At 47.4% G+C, this 23,414-nt stretch overlaps 1 protein-coding gene across 8 annotated transcripts in view; it reads right to left on the reverse strand.

Annotated features, from left to right (window-relative positions):
- LOC133449012 (son of sevenless homolog 1-like) overlaps nt 1-23,414 on the reverse strand; it is a 211,294-nt gene that overhangs the window by 134,210 nt on the left and 53,670 nt on the right. For 7 of the 8 annotated variants that reach the window (XM_061728139.1, XM_061728110.1, XM_061728102.1 and 4 more), the window contains 6 exons: nt 22,729-22,860; nt 19,357-19,521; nt 17,028-17,237; nt 8,592-8,735; nt 8,405-8,515; nt 5,975-6,073 (listed from right to left, as the gene is read on the reverse strand). In XM_061728139.1, coding sequence (XP_061584123.1) covers nt 5,975-6,073; nt 8,405-8,515; nt 8,592-8,735; nt 17,028-17,237; nt 19,357-19,521; nt 22,729-22,860 — 861 coding nt within the window. The remainder of the gene's footprint in view (nt 1-5,974; nt 6,074-8,404; nt 8,516-8,591; nt 8,736-17,027; nt 17,238-19,356; nt 19,522-22,728; nt 22,861-23,414) is intronic. The other variant, XM_061728132.1, reaches the window with a different exon arrangement.

Here is a 23,414-nt window from a genome sequence, read left to right on the forward strand (position 1 = left end):
TCTAGAGGAGATCATGGAGGAACGGACCAATCACTGCTTTAGAGGAGATCATGGAGGAACGGACCAATCACTGCTCTAGAGGAGATCTGCATGGAGGAACGGACCAATCACTGCTCTAGAGGAGATCATGGAGGAACAGACCAATCACTGCTCTAGAGGAGATCATGGAGGAACGGACCAATCACTGCTCTAGAGGAGATCATGGAGGAACGGACCAATCACTGCTCTAGAGGAGATCATGGAGGAACGGACCAATCACTGCTCTAGAGGAGATCTGCATGGAGGAACGGACCAATCACTGCTCTAGAGGAGATCATGGAGGAACGGGCCAATCACTGCTCTAGAGGAGATCTGCATGGAGGAACGGACCAATCACTGCTCTAGAGGAGATCATGGAGGAACGGACCAATCACTGCTCTAGAGGAGATCTGCACAGAGGAACGGACCAATCACTGCTCTAGAGGAGATCTGCATGAAGGAACGGACCAATCACTGCTCTAGAGGAGATCTGCATGGAGGAACGGACCAATCACTGCTCTAGAGGAGATCATGGAGGAACGGACCAATCACTGCTCTAGAGGAGATCTGCATGGAGGAACGGACCAATCACTGCTCTAGAGGAGATCATGGAGGAACGGACCAATCACTGCTCTAGAGGAGATCATGGAGGAACGGACCAATCACTGCTCTAGAGGAGATCATGGAGGAACGGACCAATCACTGCTCTAGAGGAGATCATGGAGGAACGGACCAATCACTGCTCTAGAGGAGATCATGGAGGAACGGACCAATCACTGCTCTAGAGGAGATCATGGAGGAACGGACCAATCACTGCTCTAGAGGAGATCATGGAGGAACGGACCAATCATTGCTCTAGAGGAGATCTGCATGAAGGAACGGACCAATCACTGCTCTAGAGGAGATCATGGAGCAACGGACCAATCACTGCTCTAGAGGAGATCATGGAGGAACGGACCAATCACTGCTCTAGAGGAGATCATGGAGGAACGGACCAATCACTGCTCTAGAGGAGATCATGGAGGAACGGACGAATCACTGCTTTAGAGGAGATCATGGAGGAACGGACCAATCACTGCTCTAGAGGAGATCTGCATGGAGGAACGGACCAATCACTGCTCTAGAGGAGATCATGGAGGAACGGACCAATCACTGCTCTAGAGGAGATCTGCATGGAGGAACGGACCAATCACTGCTCTAGAGGAGATCATGGAGGAACGGACCAATCACTGCTCTAGAGGAGATCATGGAGGAACGGACCAATCACTGCTCTAGAGGAAATCATGGAGGAACGGACCAATCACTGCTCTAGAGGAGATCATGGAGGAACGGACCAATCACTGCTCTAGAGGAGATCATGGAGGAACGGACCAATCACTGCTCTAGAGGAGATCATGGAGGAACGGACCAATCACTGCTCTAGAGGAGATCATGGAGGAACGGACCAATCACTGCTCTAGAGGAGATCATGGAGGAACGAACCAATCACTGCTCTAGAGGAGATCATGGAGGAACGGACCAATCACTGCTCTAGAGGAGATCTGCATGAAGGAACGGACCAATCACTGCTCTAGAGGAGATCTGCATGGAGGAACGGACCAATCACTGCTCTAGAGGAGATCTGCATGGAGGAACGGACCAATCATTGCTCTAGAGGAGATCATGGAGGAACGGACCAATCACTGCTTTAGAGGAGATCATGGAGGAACGGACCAATCACTGCTCTAGAGGAGATCATGGAGGAACGGACCAATCACTGCTCTAGAGGAGATCATGGAGGAACGGACCAATCACTGCTCTAGAGGAGATCATGGAGGAACGGACCAATCACTGCTCTAGAGGAGATCTGCATGGAGGAACGGACCAATCACTGCTCTAGAGGAGATCATGGAGGAACGGGCCAATCACTGCTCTAGAGGAGATCTGCATGGAGGAACGGACCAATCACTGCTCTAGAGGAGATCATGGAGGAACGGACCAATCACTGCTCTAGAGGAGATCATGGAGGAACGGACCAATCACTGCTCTAGAGGAGATCTGCATGGAGGAACGGACCAATCATTGCTCTAGAGGAGATCATGGAGGAACGGACCAATCACTGCTTTAGAGGAGATCATGGAGGAACGGACCAATCACTGCTCTAGAGGAGATCATGGAGGAACGGACCAATCACTGCTCTAGAGGAGATCATGGAGGAACGGACCAATCACTGCTCTAGAGGAGATCATGGAGGAACGGACCAATCACTGCTCTAGAGGAGATCATGGAGGAACGGACCAATCACTGCTCTAGAGGAGATCATGGAGGAACGGACCAATCACTGCTCTAGAGGAGATGTGCATGGAGGAACGGACCAATCACTGCTCTAGAGGAGATCATGGAGGAACGGACCAATCACTGCTTTAGAGGAGATCTGCATGGAGGAACGGACCAATCACTGCTCTAGAGGAGATCATGGAGGAACGGACCAATCACTGCTTTAGAGGAGATCTGCATGGAGGAACGGACCAATCACTGCTCTAGAGGAGATCATGGAGGAACGGACCAATCACTGCTCTAGAGGAGATCATGGAGGAATGGACCAATCACTGCTTTAGAGGAGATCTGCATGGAGGAACGGACCAATCACTGCTCTAGAGGAGATCATGGAGGAACGGACCAATCACTGCTCTAGAGGAGATCATGGAGGAACGGACCAATCACTGCTCTAGAGGAGATCTGCATGGAGGAACGGACCAATCACTGCTCTAGAGGAGATCATGGAGGAACGGACCAAAATACCAGCAACAGTGTAGAAAACCTTGGGAAGACTTACAAAAAACCTTTCACCTCTGTCATTGCCAACAAAGGGTATATAACAAAGTATTGAAATGAACTTCTGTTATTGACCAAATACTTATTTTCCACTTTAATTTGCAAATACATTCTTTAAAAATCACACAATGTGATTTTCTGGATATTTTTTCCATTCTGTCTCTCATAGCTGAGATATAACTGTGATGAAAATTACAGGCCTCTCTTATCTTTTTAAGTGGGAGAACGTGCACAACTGGTGTCTGACTAAGTACTTTATTGCCCCACTGTATATGGTTATGACATACTTGTAATGGAAATACCTATTATTATAAGTTTTGTGCTGCAAATATGTGGGTTTTCCACAATGCGTTTAAAACTATGGCGCTCTTTACTGGCAACACCACCAGTGGAAAGGGCGATTGACTGACTTTTTAAATCAATATTTAATCAATAGTTGATTGTTTTCATCCTTATTTAATACAGTTTGTCAAAAATAGTTAATGCACACAGGTGGGGTTGTGCTAAAAAAATAATGGTAGCAAAACTAGAACTGGAGCTAGAACAGTCTCATAATTCACAAATGCACACGCTGATCCACAAATGCGCAGGACAAGATTCACAAATGCACAGACCGATTCACAAATGCACAGAACAATTCACACATGCGTAGGACAAGATACACAAGTGTATTTTTGATGCACACACAAATATAACCTGATTTACAAACATGTTTTTGTGTGTGAGCTGCGCTGGATTTGCGTGTGACTTTTGAGACTCCCCTGACGTCCGTCAATCCACAAATTTAATTTAACAATTTAACAGAGAAGGATCTGCAACCAATCAGATTTCTTCCTTTGTTTCAGTCAATCAAATGAGCACGGAAATATATGGATTTCGCGGAGGCAAACCGGTTCACGCCCCCACGTTGTCCATATATTTATGTTAATGTAAACCTCGTTGCGCATTATCCCTTACATATCTTGTCCTATGCACGTGTGGATCGGTCTGTGGATTTTGTTCTGTGCATTTGTGGATCGGCGTGTGCATTTGTGAATTATGAGACTGTTCTAGCTCCATCCAAAACAGGCAAGGGATATTTCTAAGGTGAAATCTAGATAAATGCAGAAGTCAAAAACGGCCACTTTGCAACTGTCTGCAAACTTCAATGAAGTGAGGTAGCCCTGTAGAGCCGTGATTCCCAACCCCCGGTCCCCGGACCGGTACCGGGCCGCAGAGCTGTTACTACTGGGCCGTGAAATGGCTTTTGTTCCGATCATAATTAGGGCTGCAACGATTCGCCGACGTTGTCGACAAAAATCGATAATCAAAATTGTCGACAATTATCACCAGACGTTTTTTTTCCAATGGAGTGAGGCATCTTACTTCACTTCACCTCATACAATCTCTGCCGAGAGCCGCGCAGCAGACACTCAGCGCAGCTTTTTTTTTTTTTTTGCGTCCCAGCGCAGCTGCGGGTAACAAAACGGTCAACAATTCATGTTATATCAGCTATAGAGAACAAGGTAGTGCCGAAAAACCATATATAGCCTATCCCCCCTCACAAAATATATTTTCTCACCAACAAAGCATATTTTACATGAACATATTTTAAAATGTTCAAGTAACAAAATAACATATTTGAACAATTCTTCAGATTTTTTCAGTTCTTTTATTGTCTGAAAAATGGTTCAAATGTGTTATTTTGTTATTTGAAAAAAATTTAATTTGTTTTGTTGATGAGAAAATATGTTTCTCTTTTCTTATTTTTGTGAGGGGGGATAGACTATTGTTTTTTTTCCGCACTACCTTGTTCTCTATAGCTGATATAACATGAATTAATCCTATGTGGGATCAATAAAGTTCTTATTTTTTCCATCTGAGAAAATTAAATATATTATATTTGGTGCCTAACTGTTTCCCAAGTATATTAGCGTGTGTGAATGAATAAATGAGACGTAAAACGTACATTTCTTACCTCATTTTTTACTCACATAAAAACAATCCTAACCCTAATAATTTATCAGACTCATGTGTGTGACAGCAGAATTTGGGGTACAACTTTTTTATTTACATACAAATGTTTATCACTACGTATACGAATAGTTATAACATGGACACATCTTTTTGGAAGTTATCTTACTCCATAGTCGGACAGTTGAACGAAACGGACTCGCCTTGGTAAGATATTAAGCGTATTTTGGCTTTAAAAGAGAGCTTTAACGTTATGCCTGACTGTGCCTGACACAAGTATTTTAAATTAAATGCATGCAAAGAAGCAGACGTGTTCCTGCAACAGACGACTGCCCTCACTGATCAATACTGCAAATGCAGATCTGTGATACGAGGCTCTCCATGGTTGATGGTGACGGGTTTCAACAAATGATACAGTTCAACCCAGAGAACGTCCTGCCATCCAGAACCCATTTCACCCACTTGATGAAGAAAAAATGAGACGTTTTATTTTATTTTATCATTTATTTTTTATATAACACAATTGCCTGTCCTTAAAAAAATAAAAAATTATGGACAGAGGTTTATTTATTTATGGATTTATGTCTATACTGACTGATCTATTTGCCTGTCCTTGGTTTTTTTTATTTACTTTTTGTATGAACAGCAGCAAAGTTGAATAAAATATCTATTTTTCATTGAAGTACCCACCTTTCTCGTGTTGATTATCATTTGCCACATAATTAAATTAACCTCATGCTAAATTTAAGAAAAAATTACTAATTATCCGATTAGTCGACTAATCGTTTCAATAATCGGTGATAATAGTTGACTATTAAAATAGTCGTTAGTTGCAGCCCTATTTAAAATGCGTAGTTTTGTTCTAAAATGTTTATTAAAATTGACATAAATTGTCAACCGGTCCATGAGCTTTTTGTTTCTACTTCTGCTGGTCCTTGGCACAAAAAAGGTTGGGAACCCCTGCTGTAGAGGACTGGATTAGAACTCCTGCACAGCCAGACACCCACCGCTTTTGTTTCTGTCCCGTTAACAATGACCAGTGGGAAATCTCTCAGGTTTTAGACCTGGTAAGGACAGGAGAATCTTCATGATGTCCTGATACATCATCAGAATGTAAAGTGGCTGGACTCTTTTACACAAGTGGTGAGTCCAAATAAACTGAGTGTGGTGGGAGTGGTAGGGGTCTCACCTTGAGGATCTCAAACATATGTAGACAGTGGTACACCGGGGTGAGCAGAAGTCTGGGCAAAACGTACTGGACAGCCTCCTTGAAGCCTTCACAGATGGACTGGTAACACAGAGACAGATCAGTCCACAACATCATCAGAAAACTGAATCAACAATATGGATATCGGAGTATTGGGGCCCAGGCCCGCAAAACACTTTTGAAGAGCGGACCCTAAAGGGACATGTATTTAAGTACTGACTAGGGCTGAACCATTAATTGCATTTGCGATAATATCGCAATGTGATAAAACGAGATTTTCTAACCGCAAAGGCTGCGATTTGACCAGTCACGTGATCTGGTCACGTGATCTGGTCACGTTGCCGGCAGCGAAAAAAAGTCAACAGTGTCCGCGTGTAACCTAAATCTACCATGGCCTCAGCGTTAGGGCTCGGCCAGGCGGGGCTTTATAAATATATGGGCTTTATAAATGTATTAAATATATGAGCGCGGAGTCGGCGAGGAGCTGTGCGCGGCGCCGAGCACGAGCCGGGCGCACAGTGAGTCGCGCTGTGAAGTCTGATTTATGGTTCCGCGTTAAATCGACGCAGAGCTTACGCCGTAGGTTACGCGGCGACGCGCGCCGTACCGCGTACCCTACGGCGGTGTAACGCGGAACCATAAATCAGCCTTAAACCACACCTGCAGCCCGACAGCTCATCAGGAGGTGAGGTTAAACAGCGGGGCTGCCAGTTGTTCATTGCTGGTTTGTTTTGTTAACTCTGTGAGCTTTATTGGTTTGTTTGTTTGTTAGTTTGCTGGTGTTTTTTTTCCTCTCTGTGATTTTTGAGTTATTTATGAAGAAGTTCTGAGTTCCCTGTGAGCAGTACTTGAGTTGAGGGGGGATGAAATAAAAACGGTGAAAATCATCCCCCCTGAAATAAAAACGGTCCAAATCCTCCCCCCTGTAAAACTGCCATCCCCCCTTTCCATCCCTTATGTCATTTCATCAATGAATGTGGTTTTACTGCTATTTCAACATTAGAGTCATCACCAGAAAAATAACACCAGAAAAATAACTTATTTGACAATTTTCACCTGTTTCAAGTAAATTTTCACTTGAAATAAGTAGAAAAATCTGCCAGTGGGACACGATTTATCTTCTTATTACAAGCAAAAAAATCTTATTCCACTGGCAGATTTTTCTACTTATTTCAAGTGAAAATCTACTTGAAACAGGTGAAAATTGTTGTTTTTTCCAGTGATGAGTCTTGTTTTAAGTGTAATGAGATTTTTTTACTAACATGAGACATTTTAACTGCAAGTAAGACAAATATTCTTGTTAAGATTTTGAGTTTTTGCAGTGATCCATTTGACTTATCCTGTGAAGGACAGAGTCATATTGATAAGTTCAGAAAAGTGTTTTTTATTGTTGTGTTTTGATGTATTAGATGTAAGCCCAGTGGATATTTAAAGCTTACAGAAGGCTGTATTTAACTGCTGCTATGTCATTCCTGCAGTATTTCTGCAGGTCAGTGCTATTATTTGTTATATATTTTATTATTTGTAATCAGCACAAATTATCTGTCCCCATATGATAAAAATCCACCATCCCCCCTGATATTTTTTTTTACAACTCGAGTACTGCCTGTGAGGAAGGTTTTTTGTTCCCTGTGGGAGTTTTTCTGTGTTTTTCTATTAAACTACGCCTCGTTTTGGCTAAAGTTTAACCCGGTTTGGTGTCGTGTGATTGGGTTCAGAGAGAACGACCCATGTGTAGACGTGTTAAAGAGGTAAAGCCACAGATTTGTTTTCTTTATTGTTGAAATCTGTGCTTTAAATAAATCTGGCAATGTTTATTGTAAAACAGACTGATTTATTGCTTGTGTAGTTGAAAAATACATGAGAACAGGACCTTGAAAAAAATAATCGCATATTAAATCGCAATCGCAATATTGAAGAAAAAAATCGCAATTAGATTATTTTCAAAAATGGTTCAGCCCTAGTACTGACCCTAAAAGAACCCGTCTATGAACTGGCTGAAGAACGGAGCCCATCTATGAACGGTTTGAAGAACGGACCCTGATAGAAACCATCTATGAACTGTGTGACGAACGGACCCCTAAAAAACCCATCTATGAACGGTGCAAAGAACGGACCCTGAAGTTTGACTTTATAATCAAGTTTCAAGTTTCAAGTTTATTTGAGATACATCATTGCATAACAGTATGAATAATGATGTTTCTTACACTTTGACACAAGAGGACCGCTTTTGTTGAGAAAAAAATAAAAAATAAATATCAACTGTAAGACAATGCTAAAAAAGTTAATTTTACTTCTGATGAAGCTCAAAAAAAATAATCAACTGTTAGCAAGGATCTAACGGGACTAAAAGCAGGAACTCATACATAACAGGGACTGACGAGCCTCTAATGTCCGGTGGGCGTGGCTCACCTGGAGGTGGAAGGCAGCTCCTGGCTTGGACACCTGACTGAGGAAGTAGTCTTGGAAGCCCAGACGCAGGACGTCCCGCGCATAAGTCTCATAAGGATCAAAGGCCAACTCCTGCCAAAGCATGAAGCGTTATAGAGGAGCAGATATAAGCGTCCAGTCAGCTCATACATCACACAGGCGTCCGCACCTCAGCCAGGTCTTCGAAGCAGCTCCCCACCAGAGGATGAGGGCTTCCTTCATCCGTCATCTCCACCGTGTCTTCGATCAGGCCCAGGAGCTTCACCGTCACCTCGTGGACGTCTACTATCTGACTGAAGATGCTGTCCACATCCTGGAGGAGCAGATCAATCACTGTGATGAGTCTCTCCACCAGTCCCCCTTTCCTACAGCCCCTGATGACCAGGAGTTTTTAGGAATCAGGTAGCTGATGTCTGATTTATGATACAGCTTTTTTGGGGGGCATCCTTTTTCTCTCTCCGTATTAGGAATGGGCATTATTAATCAATTATCAGTCCGATTGTTAGTAGTTTGATCATTATAACGAGGTTGTATCTTGAAGCAGTGTGCTGATTGTTACTAGTCTGGAGCTGGCAGCAGGGAGCACAGTTTACCGAGACAAGAACATACGAGTCAACAAGTGGATCAAAACTTTTCCTAAACGTTGTCAGAAGACAAGAACAGGCTCAGCCTTCTAAAGTGTTTATGATCCACTTCAAATGTTGACTGCTGTATTTGGATCCAGCTGTTTTACACCAGCCCCCCATGGCGCTGAGGGTCTCTGGCGGTTATACTTCCCTGTTATTGTTTGCAGAGTAGGTTCTTTCCTGTGGCACTGTAGCTCGCTATGCCAAGTGTGCTTTTCCTTCCGGTATGTACCATAGCGGAGCAGATACAGTACATTTAACAAAAGTTGAACCTGATAAATGTGGAGCATCAGTCGTTTTAACAGACACTGCAGCAAACTATTATTCTACCCGACTTGAAAATGACAAAGAACAAATAGGAGCAGGAAAATAAAAAATGAACAACAACCAATTTACTAATCACGTTTCTTTCAGTCCACGTCAACGTGACACGTAGTAACATTTGGAGAGAGCTGCAGGTCAGGCTACGCCACCTGGATCCAGCCCAGCACCAACCATCTGATTCCTGGTGGAGACCAATGCGGATATAACATTCCTCGAAGTTCATTTACCATCCGCCAGGGTCCGGATCCAGACCTGCGGTTCCTCTACAGACCTCCAGGGTCCGGATACGGACCTGCGGTTCCTCTACAGACCTCCAGGGTCCGGATACAGACCTGCAGGTCCTCTACAGACCGCCAGGGTCCGGATACAGACCTGCAGGTCCTCTACAGACCTCCAGGGTCCGGATACAGACCTGCAGGTCCTCTACAGACCTCCAGGGTCCGGATACGGACCTGCGGTTCCTCTACAGACCGCCAGGGTACTGATACGGACCTGCGGTTCCTCTACAGACCACCAGGGTCCGGATACAGACCTGCGGTTCCTCTACAGACCTCCAGGGTCCGGATACGGACCTGCGGTTCCTCTACAGACCACCAGGGTCCGGATACGGACCTGCGGTTCCTCTACAGACCACCAGGGTCTGGATACAGACCTGCGGTTCCTCTACAGACCTCCAGGGTACTGATACAGACCTGCAGGTCCTCTACAGACCTCCAGGGTCCGGATACAGACCTGCGGTTCCTCTACAGACCACCAGGGTCCGGATACAGACCTGCAGGTCCTCTACAGACCTCCAGGGTCCGGATACGGACCTGCAGGTCCTCTACAGACCTCCAGGGTCCGGATACGGACCTGCAGGTCCTCTACAGACCTCCAGGGTCCGGATACAGACCTGCGGTTCCTCTACAGACCACCAGGGTCCGGATACAGACCTGCGGTTCCTCTACAGACCTCCAGGGTCCGGATACAGACCTGCGGTTCCTCTACAGACCACCAGGGTCCGGATACGGACCTGCGGTTCCTCTACAGACCACCAGGGTCCGGATACAGACCTGCGGTTCCTCTACAGACCACCAGGGTCCGGATAGGGACCTGCGGTTCCTCTACAGACCTCCAGGGTCCGGATAGGGACCTGCGGTTCCTCTACAGACCTCCAGGGTCCGGATACGGACCTGCGGTTCCTCTACAGACCACCAGGGTACTGATACGGACCTGCGGTTCCTCTACAGACCACCAGGGTACTGATACGGACCTGCGGTTCCTCTACAGACCTCCAGGGTACTGATACGGACCTGCGGTTCCTCTACAGACCTCCAGGGTCCGGATACGGACCTGCGGTTCCTCTACAGACCTCCAGGGTCTGGATACAGACCTGCGGTTCCTCTACAGACCTCCAGGGTCCGGATACGGACCTGCGGTTCCTCTACAGACCTCCAGGGTCCGGATACGGACCTGCGGTTCCTCTACAGACCTCCAGGGTCTGGATACAGACCTGCGGTTCCTCTACAGACCTCCAGGGTCCGGATACGGACCTGCGGTTCCTCTACAGACCTCCAGGGTCCGGATACGGACCTGCGGTTCCTCTACAGACCTCCAGGGTCTGGATACAGACCTGCGGTTCCTCTACAGACCACCAGGGTCCGGATACAGACCTGCGGTTCCTCTACAGACCACTAGGGTCCGGATACGGACCTGCGGTTCCTCTACAGACCACCAGGGTCCGGATAGGGACCTGCGGTTCCTCTACAGACCTCCAGGGTCCGGATACGGACCTGCGGTTCCTCTACAGACCACCAGGGTCCGGATACGGACCTGCGGTTCCTCTACAGACCACCAGGGTCCGGATACAGACCTGCGGTTCCTCTACAGACCACCAGGGTCCGGATAGGGACCTGCGGTTCCTCTACAGACCTCCAGGGTCCGGATAGGGACCTGCGGTTCCTCTACAGACCTCCAGGGTCCGGATACGGACCTGCGGTTCCTCTACAGACCACCAGGGTACTGATACGGACCTGCGGTTCCTCTACAGACCACCAGGGTACTGATACGGACCTGCGGTTCCTCTACAGACCTCCAGGGTACTGATACGGACCTGCGGTTCCTCTACAGACCTCCAGGGTCCGGATACGGACCTGCGGTTCCTCTACAGACCTCCAGGGTCTGGATACAGACCTGCGGTTCCTCTACAGACCTCCAGGGTCCGGATACGGACCTGCGGTTCCTCTACAGACCTCCAGGGTCCGGATACGGACCTGCGGTTCCTCTACAGACCTCCAGGGTCTGGATACAGACCTGCGGTTCCTCTACAGACCTCCAGGGTCCGGATACGGACCTGCGGTTCCTCTACAGACCTCCAGGGTCCGGATACGGACCTGCGGTTCCTCTACAGACCTCCAGGGTCTGGATACAGACCTGCGGTTCCTCTACAGACCACCAGGGTCCGGATACAGACCTGCGGTTCCTCTACAGACCACTAGGGTCCGGATACGGACCTGCGGTTCCTCTACAGACCACCAGGGTCCGGATACGGACCTGCGGTTCCTCTACAGACCACCAGGGTCCGGATACGGACCTGCGGTTCCTCTACAGACCACCAGGGTCCGGATACGGACCTGCGGTTCCTCTACAGACCACCAGGGTCCGGATACGGACCTGCGGTTCCTCTACAGACCACCAGGGTCCGGATACAGACCTGCGGTTCCTCTACAGACCTCCAGGGTCCGGATACGGACCTGCGGTTCCTCTACAGACCTCCAGGGTCCGGATACAGACCTGCGGTTCCTCTACAGACCACCAGGGTACTGATACGGACCTGCGGTTCCTCTACAGACCACCAGGGTCCGGATACGGACCTGCGGTTCCTCTACAGACCACCAGGGTCCGGATACAGACCTGCGGTTCCTCTACAGACCACCAGGGTCTGGATACAGACCTGCGGTTCCTCTACAGACCTCCAGGGTCCGGATACGGACCTGCGGTTCCTCTACAGACCACCAGGGTCCGGATACGGACCTGCGGTTCCTCTACAGACCACCAGGGTCCGGATACAGACCTGCGGTTCCTCTACAGACCTCCAGGGTCCGGATACGGACCTGCGGTTCCTCTACAGACCACCAGGGTCCGGATACGGACCTGCGGTTCCTCTACAGACCACCAGGGTCCGGATACGGACCTGCGGTTCCTCTACAGACCGCCGGCTTTCCAGAATCTCTTTGAGAGGGGCACGGTGGTGCAGCAGGTAGTGCAGCGGTCTCACAGCAAGAAGGTCCTGGGTTCAATTCCCGCCGGGGACGCTGTGGGCGCTGAAGTGCGTGTTAGTTCTCCCATGACTTCAGCACCCTGGGGTGGGGTTGGTGAAAGGATCTTTCTGTGTGGAGTTTGTATGTTCTCCCCGTGTTCCCCTGGGTAGCTAATGTTCTCTACCCTCACAAAAACAAGCAACAGTCCTGGGCTCTACTGCCCCCTCTGGCCAACCGGGGGACAGATGGGGTGGGGAGGATCCGGCCGGAATAACGTGATCCTTCCACGCGCCACGTCCGGCCGGAGAAACCCCACCCTGTCTGGTGGAAAGAAGCTGCTGGTCACTCCTCAGGTTAAGGAGGAGACCTGAGCTCAGTGCAGGAACTCCTACGGTTGGTTGGTAGAGGATGGCAATGCCCAGGACTGTCACTTAGTACTGGGTGATATAAAAGGGAAAAAAATAAATAAAATCGGGATAAAAATATATTAAAAAAAAAAAAAAATCTAAATCGTTGGATTTCCCCTCCTTGATGACTGAAGGGTGAATGTTTTTGTACCACATCAGGACAGTTTATATTAAGCAATACACTTATAATATGACTGATTGACAGTCAGCTCAGCCAATCGCTAGCCGCCAGCTGTCATGCTGCTACTGTCATTTAGCAGACGCTTTTATCCAAAGCGACTTATATCTGCAAGAACAAGCAAGAAATCCCATAGGAGAGTCCAGCTGGATCGGTGCTGGTCAGACTGCTGGAAGTCCCAGCAGACACACGTGCTGCCATGCCAGTGCTAGCATCTTTTTTTCTTTTTTTAATGGTACCGTGCTTAGCGAAGCAACCGCCCGTTCGTAATAACAAGCGTTGGTGTTGTGCCACAGAGGGGGTGCTGGTTCAGTTATCCAAGAGTTATTAATGATTGTCCTTCGACAATTATTAATAATTAATAAAGTAAATTAATTATCAAATTGAATTATGAAAATGAATTAATCAAAACGGGGCACCACCTGATTTAATCAGGAAAATTATAACTGAACCGCAGAATCAGTCTCAAAGTAAGTTATTCTCCAGAATAGAAGATAAACACAAACAACTTCTCTCATTCAAATTGATCAGAATTTATTTACACAAGTGTTAAAAAGATGATAAAACAACACTTAGAATAAATTCTGATGCCTAAACTACACATAGAAACGACAACTAACTAAAAGTAAACGCAAAATTCAGATTATATGTGTGTGTGTGTGTGTGTGTGTGTGTGTGTGTGTGTGTGTGTGTGTGTGTGTGTGTGTGTGTGTGTGTGTGTGTGTGTGTGTGTGTGTGTGTGTGTGTGTGGTGTGTGTGTGTGGGGGGGGGGGGGGGGGGGGGATTAGTAGGAGCAGGATGAGAGGAGAAAACAATAAGATAAACAAACACACTTTAACTAATGAACACAGTTGTGACGGGATCAGCGGTCCGGCTCATGACGTAAAACTAACTTTTAAAATGTGTTACTTAGTTTCTCTGCCCAGACACAAAACAGCCTCTTACGTGGACCTTTGTAGTTGAAGAAAAAGGTGGTTTGATTCGGCCAGTCAGCGTTTCTTGGTGAATAAAAAGGGGATCAGGGGATCCTGATAAAGAGCAGCTCTCTCTCAGTCCTGGTCCTTGTCTCCATGCGGGTGAGGGGGTGCAGCATGGACACAGCAGCTGGATGAGGGGGTGCAGCATGGACACAGCAGCTGGATGAGGGGGTGCAGCATGGACACAGCAGCTGGATGAGGGGATACAGCATGGACACAGCAGCTGGATGAGGGGATACAGCATGGACACAGCAGCTGGATGAGGGGATGCAGCATGGACACAGCAGCTGGATGAGGGGATACAGCATGGACACAGCAGCTGGATGAGGGGATGCAGCATGGACACAGCAGCTGGATGAGGGGATGCAGCATGGACACAGCAGCTGGATGAGGGGATACAGCATGGACACAGCTGCTGGATGAGGGGATACAGCATGGACACAGCAGCTGGATGAGGGGATGCAGCATGGACACAGCAGCTGGATGAGGGGATACAGCATGGACACAGCAGCTGGATGAGGGGATGCAGCATGGACACAGCAGCTGGATGAGGGGATGCAGCATGGACACAGCAGCTGGATGAGGGGATGCAGCATGGACACAGCAGCTGGGCCTCCTTCAGCTCCAGGTCGGTCCAAAGGCTTTCACATCGAGGCCTGCAGGGTCCCTGGTCCGGCTCCTCTGGGGCTCGGAACACTCGTGGGCCATCAGTTGCAGCTGCAGACAGACGCTTCTTTGGTCACGATCATGGCAGAGGTCCGTGGCTAGTCACTCTTCATGCTAAAGTAGTAGTTCCTGCACACAGGGAACTCCATGAGACCGTGGACAGGTCCGAGGCAGCAGAGACCTGCAGGAAGGAGAAAGGAAAAGAGAAGAGACCGGGAGAGGGGGAGTCTGCTCTTTGTAGGGGCCCAGGCTGCAGAATGCGGCCCACACCCAATCAGAGGGCTGTTCCTTATCTCTAAAGGTCCGTCAATGCAAATCCTTTTTGGACTTTGAGACACCTTGGGGGGTTCCTTTGTTTCAACCATGCGGTCAGCTGTAAGGAAAACCAAGGCTGGTCACAGAGTTCACATGGGACTGTGGCCCAAATTCCCCCCTTAGGTGGGATGACAGGGATGCTGGTCGTGGTGGTTGGAACTACCAACGGGGCAACAGTCCATGTGGTATGCAGTCCTGGTTGGCCGAGGGGTTAAAAAAACTTTAAAGTTCAAAGGTTAGGCATAGAATTCATGGAGGCTAAAGGCTTTGTTCTGGGCAGAGACTCTAAAACCTAACCTAAGTCTTAATGTTGCTGCGTCAGAACTTCTGTGTATACAAAGAAAAGTAAGAAAAGTAGAAACAGGATTTGTTAAATGTTAGGATGATTCCATGTGTTTGCTTGAATCCTCTTGTATTGTGGGTGAAGTGTTGGTGTGCGGTGTACTTCGAAAGAAACTAACAATTTAACCATTCTATGATTAATTGGTAGACGAAAAAAAACAAAAACACAAAACAAATAAAATAAAATTGTGTTAGATGTGAGAGCATGCAAATTGTGAGCGTAGGCATGAATTTATTCCCCTAACACTCCAAGATACCCTACCCTTCCAGGTGTGGAGCTGATTCCCACCTCTGGGTCAGAAAGGTCTCTCACCTGAGTTGTGTGAGTCAGCTGCTGAATGAGATGATGAAGATGAAGATCATGCAGCTCTGGCTAAAGAGGTGAAGATGGTGTCTTCTCTTTTCAGTCCTGCACCCCCTGGCTCTGTCGGCCTGCTGATGTACAGCGTATGCGTCGTCTCTTGGCCCTTACCTTGGTGTCAGCATTGGAGTGCACCTCTCACCCCTCAAATGCCAAGCTGTCCCTCTCTGGGCCACTCTCAGAACCTACAGTGGGACGTCTCTGTGTTTCCCACGCCAGCTGTGCATACTCACGCGTTTCCTGCATGTTGAGGTTCCTCATTCTGCAGTGAAGGGTTACATTAAACCATACGCTTTCATGGAGGTTATGAAGGAAGAGAGACTTAAAATGATGATCTTCCTCCAAACCTGTGGTGCTGCGTCCCTGGAAGAACGCAGCTCTCAGACGCCAGTAATAGTTTTTTGGTGGTTCTGACTCCTGGTGCTTAATTGAAGAAGCAGCCAGAGTAGCTGAGGCCCAGTCGGTGTACGAAGAATACTCTTCTCCCAGAGCCTGAAGGAGCGCTTCATAGCAGTCTCTGGTTTCAGGTGGGAGGGATCTTATGAAAGCACGGCCGCTCTTGGCTGTGGTTTTCCAGATGAGCTTTAACTTTTCTCTAGAGGATGCATGAGGTAAATCTCGGAGACAATCCTGAACCTCACAGAGATAATTCTCAATATTTGACCCTGGATCATCCGGGTCAAAGTGATCCTGTGATCATCAGAGGTGACTGCGGGGAGTTTGTACCTGAGAGTCAGCCTGGGTGGATTAGGCTCAGAGCTGGACAGACTCGGATGACTGGGCTCCTTCAACATCTGCACAAAGCTGCTGCAGATGTTCTATCAGTCTGTTGTAGTGAGCAGATGTACCTGGGGAGGCAGCGTTGAGAAGGACGCCTCACATCTGGACAAACTGGTGAAGAAGGTGGAAAACAGTCTGACATCCCCCCTCCCTATCTCCATCCATCCATCCATCCATCCATCCATGGACACGCTGAAGCTCTAGCAAGCTTCAGAACCTGCAGCACATGTGCTCCCTTTATGGATACACACTGGCAGGACGTCAGACACGGCGTAACAACCACAGATAATCCATTATTTATCAGCTATTGGCCAACACTAACACAAATGGCCCAGTTGATGGTGAGGAGCAGATGGGCGGCGGAGCTCTAGTTCCCAGCGTCGTACTTACGTTCTGGGAGAAGAGCATGATGCTGGAGTTGAAGGGCTCTCTGAACACCTTGATGAGCAGGTTGAGCTGCCGGAGGTACTGCCAACCATCTGCTATGAAGCTCCGGACCAGCTCGTAGTACGTTTGCTCCTCGTTGGCTGACGGCTCCTCGTCCATCAGAGGGAAGCTGCTGATGTCCTCCTCGTCCTGGTGGAACATGTCCATCAACACCTGCAGGAACACAAGCAGACCGGTGCTACATCTGGAGAGGGACTTTCACTTAGAAGAGGTCGTGTTCAACAATGTTTCTGTTTCTTTTAATTGGTACAATTTGTAATTTAATCTGTAACAATTATGAAGTTCACTACTGAGGACCAGCATCACACAAAAACTCCATCCATGTAGAAGTACAAACATGCGGGAGACTAACTAACTGCAAAAACTTGTCAAATGGGAACAGTGAACCAGTGCCAGATGATAATCCCAGATTTACATCCTGAAGTTCACACTCCCAAGAGGAGGCTGACGTCAGCCTTGTGCTTCCAGATGTGGATCCAAGCTGAGGTTCCAGCTGAGATTCCAGATGTGGATCCAAGCTGAGGTTCCACACACGGATCCAGCTGAGACTCAATATATAGTTCCAACTGAGGTTTCAAATGTGGATCAAACTGAGGTCCCACATGTGGATTCAACAGAGACTCAATATGTGGATCCAGCTGAAGTTCCAGCTGAGATTCCAGATGTGCATTCAAGCTGTGTTTCCAGGAGTGGATAAAACTGAGTTTCTACATGTGGATCCACCTGCAATTCAATATGTGGATCCAACTGAGATTCCACACCTGGATCCAGCTGAGATTCCAGATGTGGATCAAACTGAGTTTCTAGGTGTAGATCCAGCTGCAATTCAATATGTGGATACAACTGCGACTTAAGATGCAAATCCTGGGTTCGATTCCCGCCGGGGGACGAAAAAAAAATTGTCTTCTTTGGTAGATTCATTTTTTGTTAACTAGTGAGTGACTCAGACTCATTGTAATTATTGTTAAAGGAGCTGTATGTAAGAGCAATAATAAAACGAATCATAAAATGACCCCGATATGTCAACAGACATTTAAAAATCATGTTCATTTCAAATACTTATGTCACTGACAACAGCACTCAAGCCAGGATATTCCAGTTTAAAAAGAGGAGTTGCAGCCCTCAACTGATGTTTATGTTGAAGCTCCACCCTCCACCTATCTCCCAATCACCAAGTCAGTATTGTTTCTGAAGCTCCACCCTCCACCTATCTCCCAATCACCAAGTCAGTATTGTTTCTGAAGCTCCACCCTCCACCTATCTCCCAATCACCAAGTCAGTATTGTTTCTGAAGCTCCACCCTCCACCTATCTCCCAATCACCAAGTCAGTATTGTTTCTGAAGCTCCACCCTCCACCTATCTCCCAATCACCAAGTCAGTATTGTTTCTGAAGCTCCACCCTCCACCTATCTCCCAATCACCAAGTCAGTATTGTTTCTGAAGCTCCACCCTCCACCTATCTCCCAATCACCAAGTCAGTATTGTTTCTGAAGCTCCACCCTCCACCTATCTCCCAATCACCAAGTCAGTATTGTTTCTGAAACTCCACCCTCCACCTATCTCCCAATCACCAAGTCAGTATTGTTTCTGAAGCTCCACCCTCCACCTATCTCCCAATCACCAAGTCAGTATTGTTTCTGCATCCGGGTTGCCAGCTCGGCTCTAATTATCGCAGCCATGGCATCCTACGTTCCTGCTGCATTCTGCAGCCTACCTGGCAACCTCTGGTCGGGGGGAGGAGGGGGAGGGTACACGCCGCTCAACAATATTTTGAAAGTGACTGCAGTACCAGTTTTGGACATTTCTTACAGATGGCTCCTTTAAGAGTATAGTAGTATGATTAGGAAAAAAATTCTTTGGTAGGCTATTTTTTTTCCTCTACTACATTTGTAATTTTACATTGTGTTACCGGTGTTTTGAAACTCAAGATGTGGATCCAGCTGCAAATCAATATGTGGATCCAGTTGACGTTCCAGACGTGGATCCAGCTAAAACTCAAGATGTGGATGCAGCTGAGACTCAACATCTGGATCAGGCTGAGGTTCAAGCTGACATTCCACACATGGATCCAGCTGAAGGTCAAGCTGAGATTCCACCTGTGGATCCAGCTGAGATTCCACACTTGAATCCAGCAGAGATTCCAGATGTGGATCCAGCTGAAGGTCAAGCTGAGATTCCACATGTGGATCCGCTTCAGTGCCTTTTACCGTCTCTTTTTGGGTCTTGTGCTTTGGGTTTCTGGGTGTTTCAGTGTCTGTTTCAGACTCGTACCTTGTCAGCACACATCGCCACGGTGATGTCCTGTTTGGTGATGTCAAAGTGTCGGATGTTCCTAACATAATTTCCCGCCAGTTTCAGGATGTCGGCACAGATGTACTCCAGGACGGCCACCATGTACACCGACACCTGGTGGTCAATCTTGTAGCCCAGAACCTCCTAAACAAAATGAATCATGGGAGTTAGAATGGCAGAAAGGCATCATGGGAGTTGGGTTTTTTACAATTCGCATGTCCATTTCCACATGTGTGCATTTAATATGAAGTGGAAGTTCAGCCATTCCTGTGGAAATCCTTTAATCTAATGTGTGAAATGTGTGAAAGTTTGTTTCTGCCTCTGTTATTTCACTGAAGAAAGATTAGCACTTTTGTGGTGGATTTCAAGCATTAAACCAAAAGGCTGAAGTTGAAGTTGGAGAGTAAGGTCTGTAGAAGTTAACGCCGCCCATGGAAGGCTCCCCGGGTGGCGGGACGGAGTCTCCAGCTCGGCCCCTAGGGGGTGAGATTATTTCTTCCCTTCATTAAAGCTTTTATTGTATGCAGGATTTTAGCGTACGAGAGGGACGAGTGGCAAGACCGGCAAAGTAGGGGAGCAGTTTCATGAATGACCTTAACTGATGTGTGTCTTTTGCAGTGCAGCTGTTTGAAGAGGCGTTGCCTCCTGGAGGGTGACGGAGTGGTCAGGTAAACAGGTGGGAAGGGATTGGAGTGTACACCGTGGAAGCATTGACTGCTCTAGAGAGGAAGGTCTTTAGTTTAATGAACTCTGGGATGTTTTGATAAAGTTATTTACCTCTGTAACTTTGTATGGTGCGATCATTTAAGGACCCAGCATTTGGGCAAAACTTTCTGCCCATGACCGAACTGAGAAAGATTTGTTACATGTATGTTAAAAAAAACAAGCAAAACACAAGTAGCACCCTGTGTTTCTTCGTTTGCTGCATTCTTCGATTCATCTCCTTTTATGCTGCCGACTGTTTACAGCAATAACTGCCCATTACCACCCCCTGGTGGCCAGCTGGGCTATTGTTTCAGTCAAAGGTTCTTGTGTGGCTACACAAATGGAGACGCCAGGAGAAGGGAGTGAGAAGATGGTCAGGCCTGTTAGACGTTCCTGTCTGGTGGGTGTACCATCAACTCCCATGAGTGGAAATGCGCCTTATTACTGTAATTCATATATTTGCTCTTTTGTACCTTTGACAATACTCTATATCTGTGTCTATCCTCTCTTTCTTATCTCTTTTCTTGCTGTACCCGGTTGGTCTTCAGCAGGAGGGTCCCGGGTCCCCCCTTATGATCCAGTTTCTGCCCTCTTAAAAGGGGAGTTTTCACCTCCCATTGTTTATGTAATAGTTTAGTTTAGTTTATTTTCACATAAAACAGAACCTGTATAAACAGTAAAAACAATGGTCAAATTAAAATGTCTTCCTGTCCTGGAGGAAGCACCATCAGTTATGATACCGATGCACTGTCCCAGCTAAGGCCCACTGATCTCAAATGCAATTCCACAGAGCTGAAAATGTCTTCTGCAGTCGTAGTAGTAACAAGCTCTCTTGTGCAGAGAAATTGTTTCTGTCCCCGTCCCACAAATGTCTCACGTAGTATATCAGTAGATTCATCCATTTGTAAAGCAAAATGACAACTTGGCTTAATGCGAGCTCTGGTCTGTTGTCTGATGTCTCCGACATGTCTTCAATTCGCCTCCTTATTGTGTCATTTGACAGAGGTACAGTTTTGAGTTTATTGGCTGCGGACTGATCCAGAACCTCTCTGACCATGTCCATAGCTGCAGGTAAGATGAGGTCCTCTGCAATGGCGTGGGGCTTTTTTAACTGCGCAATACGATGGGCCACCTCGTAAGATGCACACAGTACCGTATTTTGACGACCATACGGTGCGCCGTGTGGAAAGGCCCACCCTCAGTTTTGTGTGTCATTTCTGTATTTAAAACACACACACGGCGCACCGACCAAAAAGGCGCCGTCTACACACATGGAGCGCCGCCTTACAACACACACACGCGCGCCGCACAACACACACACACGCGCGCCGCACAACACACACACACACACACACACACACACACACACACACACACACACACACACACACACACACACACACACACACACACACACACACACACACACACACACACACACACACACACACACACACACACACACACACACACACACACAGCTGTGTGTTGGACAACAAACGTATCTAAAAATATCTAAAATATCTAAAAATAGAGCGGGAGCAAAAATTAGTTTGATTGTACTTTATTTAAGTTATTACATTAATCAGTTGTTAGGACTCAGCCTGTCGGGTTTCATTCGAGTCGGCAGCCGCTCGGTCGGTGGGCTCCGTCGTTTACTGTTGATGGATTGTATGTCGGGTGGTTCCTCCGGCCTTCGGGCCGCCTCCGCGCCTCCCGGGAGCTGCGTCTCCTTCTCGGTAGCGAGCTCGAGTCTCCCTGTGTCCCGCCGCCGGGCAATCAGGGGCAATTCACGCGCCCCCCTTCCCCCTTTAACATCTCATGGTGGCCTCAAATACGTCCGCCTTAAGCCTGAATACGGTTCCGTGTTAAATCGACGCAGAGCCTACGGCGTTGGGTACGGCGTAGCCTACAGCGACGCGCACCGTACGGTGCGGGAGGCCACGTACCCTACACCGTAGGCTCTGCGTTGGTGTAACAAGGAACCATAAATCAGCCTTTACAATAATACAATGAGCGTCATTGTGCGCGCGGCACATTTAAAAAAAAAAAAAAAAAAAAAAAACGACGTTTATATACGCATAATGGTCGCAAAAATACGGTACTCAACAGGTTTATCTTTGAGAGAGGGGCTTTTGTTTCCAAATGTCGCTTCAGTTTTGATGGCTTCATGCTTTCATGTGCCAGCACCTCGCTACACAAAACACACCGAGGTATTGTCCTAAAGATAAGAGAATCCATATCTCATATCTTCGTTGTATCTGCGTTTTGCCAGGCTCAACATATGTAAACAAACTTTGCAGGTCTTTTTCTATGGTATGAACTGGCGGGTGCCAACTCGCATTACAGGGCATTATCGCCATCTACTGTTCAGGAGTATGAATGACACTTTTTGGGGGGTTTTATTTTAGCATTTCCTTCCCCAGGCAAAGGCCCACGACCCACTGAAAACGGATCTGTGACCCACCCACTTTGGGTCGCGATCCACCAGTTGAGAACCACTGATCTACAGGTTGCCTGCAGGTTGTCCAGTTGGATCACAGACTGAACCCACCTAAGTGGAGGTGGAAAGAAGATGATGATGATGATGATGATGATGATGATGATGATGATGATGATGATGATAGGCAGGAACACCCCACTTACCTTCAGCAGAGGGTGGATCTTTTCGACGGGTAGAGCCAACGGGCTTCTCCTCTTCTTCTTCTCAATGGCAGACTGAGCATCAGCGATCGCCCACTTATCGATCGGATGGGGAAAACTCTTCTGAACTCTGTCCTGAAAAAAGGAAAAGGAATGGTGTGTTTCCACAGTTTTGAAAATTTAATTTCTGGATTGAACAAAACCCTGAACACATGCTGAACTGGTCTAGGAAGCTGGACCTCACCTGGTCGAGGAACCTGGATTTCACCAGCTTTAGGAAACTGGAACTTACCTTGTATAGATCCTGGATTTTACTATGTCTAACCCCTTTGATCTGATATCTAAACTGACCTGGGGCCTCATTTATAAAAGAGTGTGTAGGATTCATACTAAAAGTGAACGTAAACCCAAAAGCCAAAAATGGCGGGCGCAAAAAAGAATCCGGATTTATAAAACCGTGTGCACGCACACTTGCACGCAATGTTCACTTTATAAATCACAGTCCAGCTGGAAGGTTGCACAGGTGAATTTGCCTCATATCCCGCCCTCTACACGCCCACTTCATACCATAAATGGGCAATGCAAAGTGCAAAGTGACGGTATTTGCATATGAATGAGCCTGCTGACATGCGCAGCGGCTTCCTGCAGCCTGTTCCTGCTGCACGTCAGGATGAATGAGACGTGTCGAG

The sequence above is a fragment of the Cololabis saira genome, chromosome 1 (assembly GCF_033807715.1).
Source record: "Cololabis saira isolate AMF1-May2022 chromosome 1, fColSai1.1, whole genome shotgun sequence".
Lineage (NCBI taxonomy): Eukaryota > Metazoa > Chordata > Actinopteri > Beloniformes > Belonidae > Cololabis > Cololabis saira.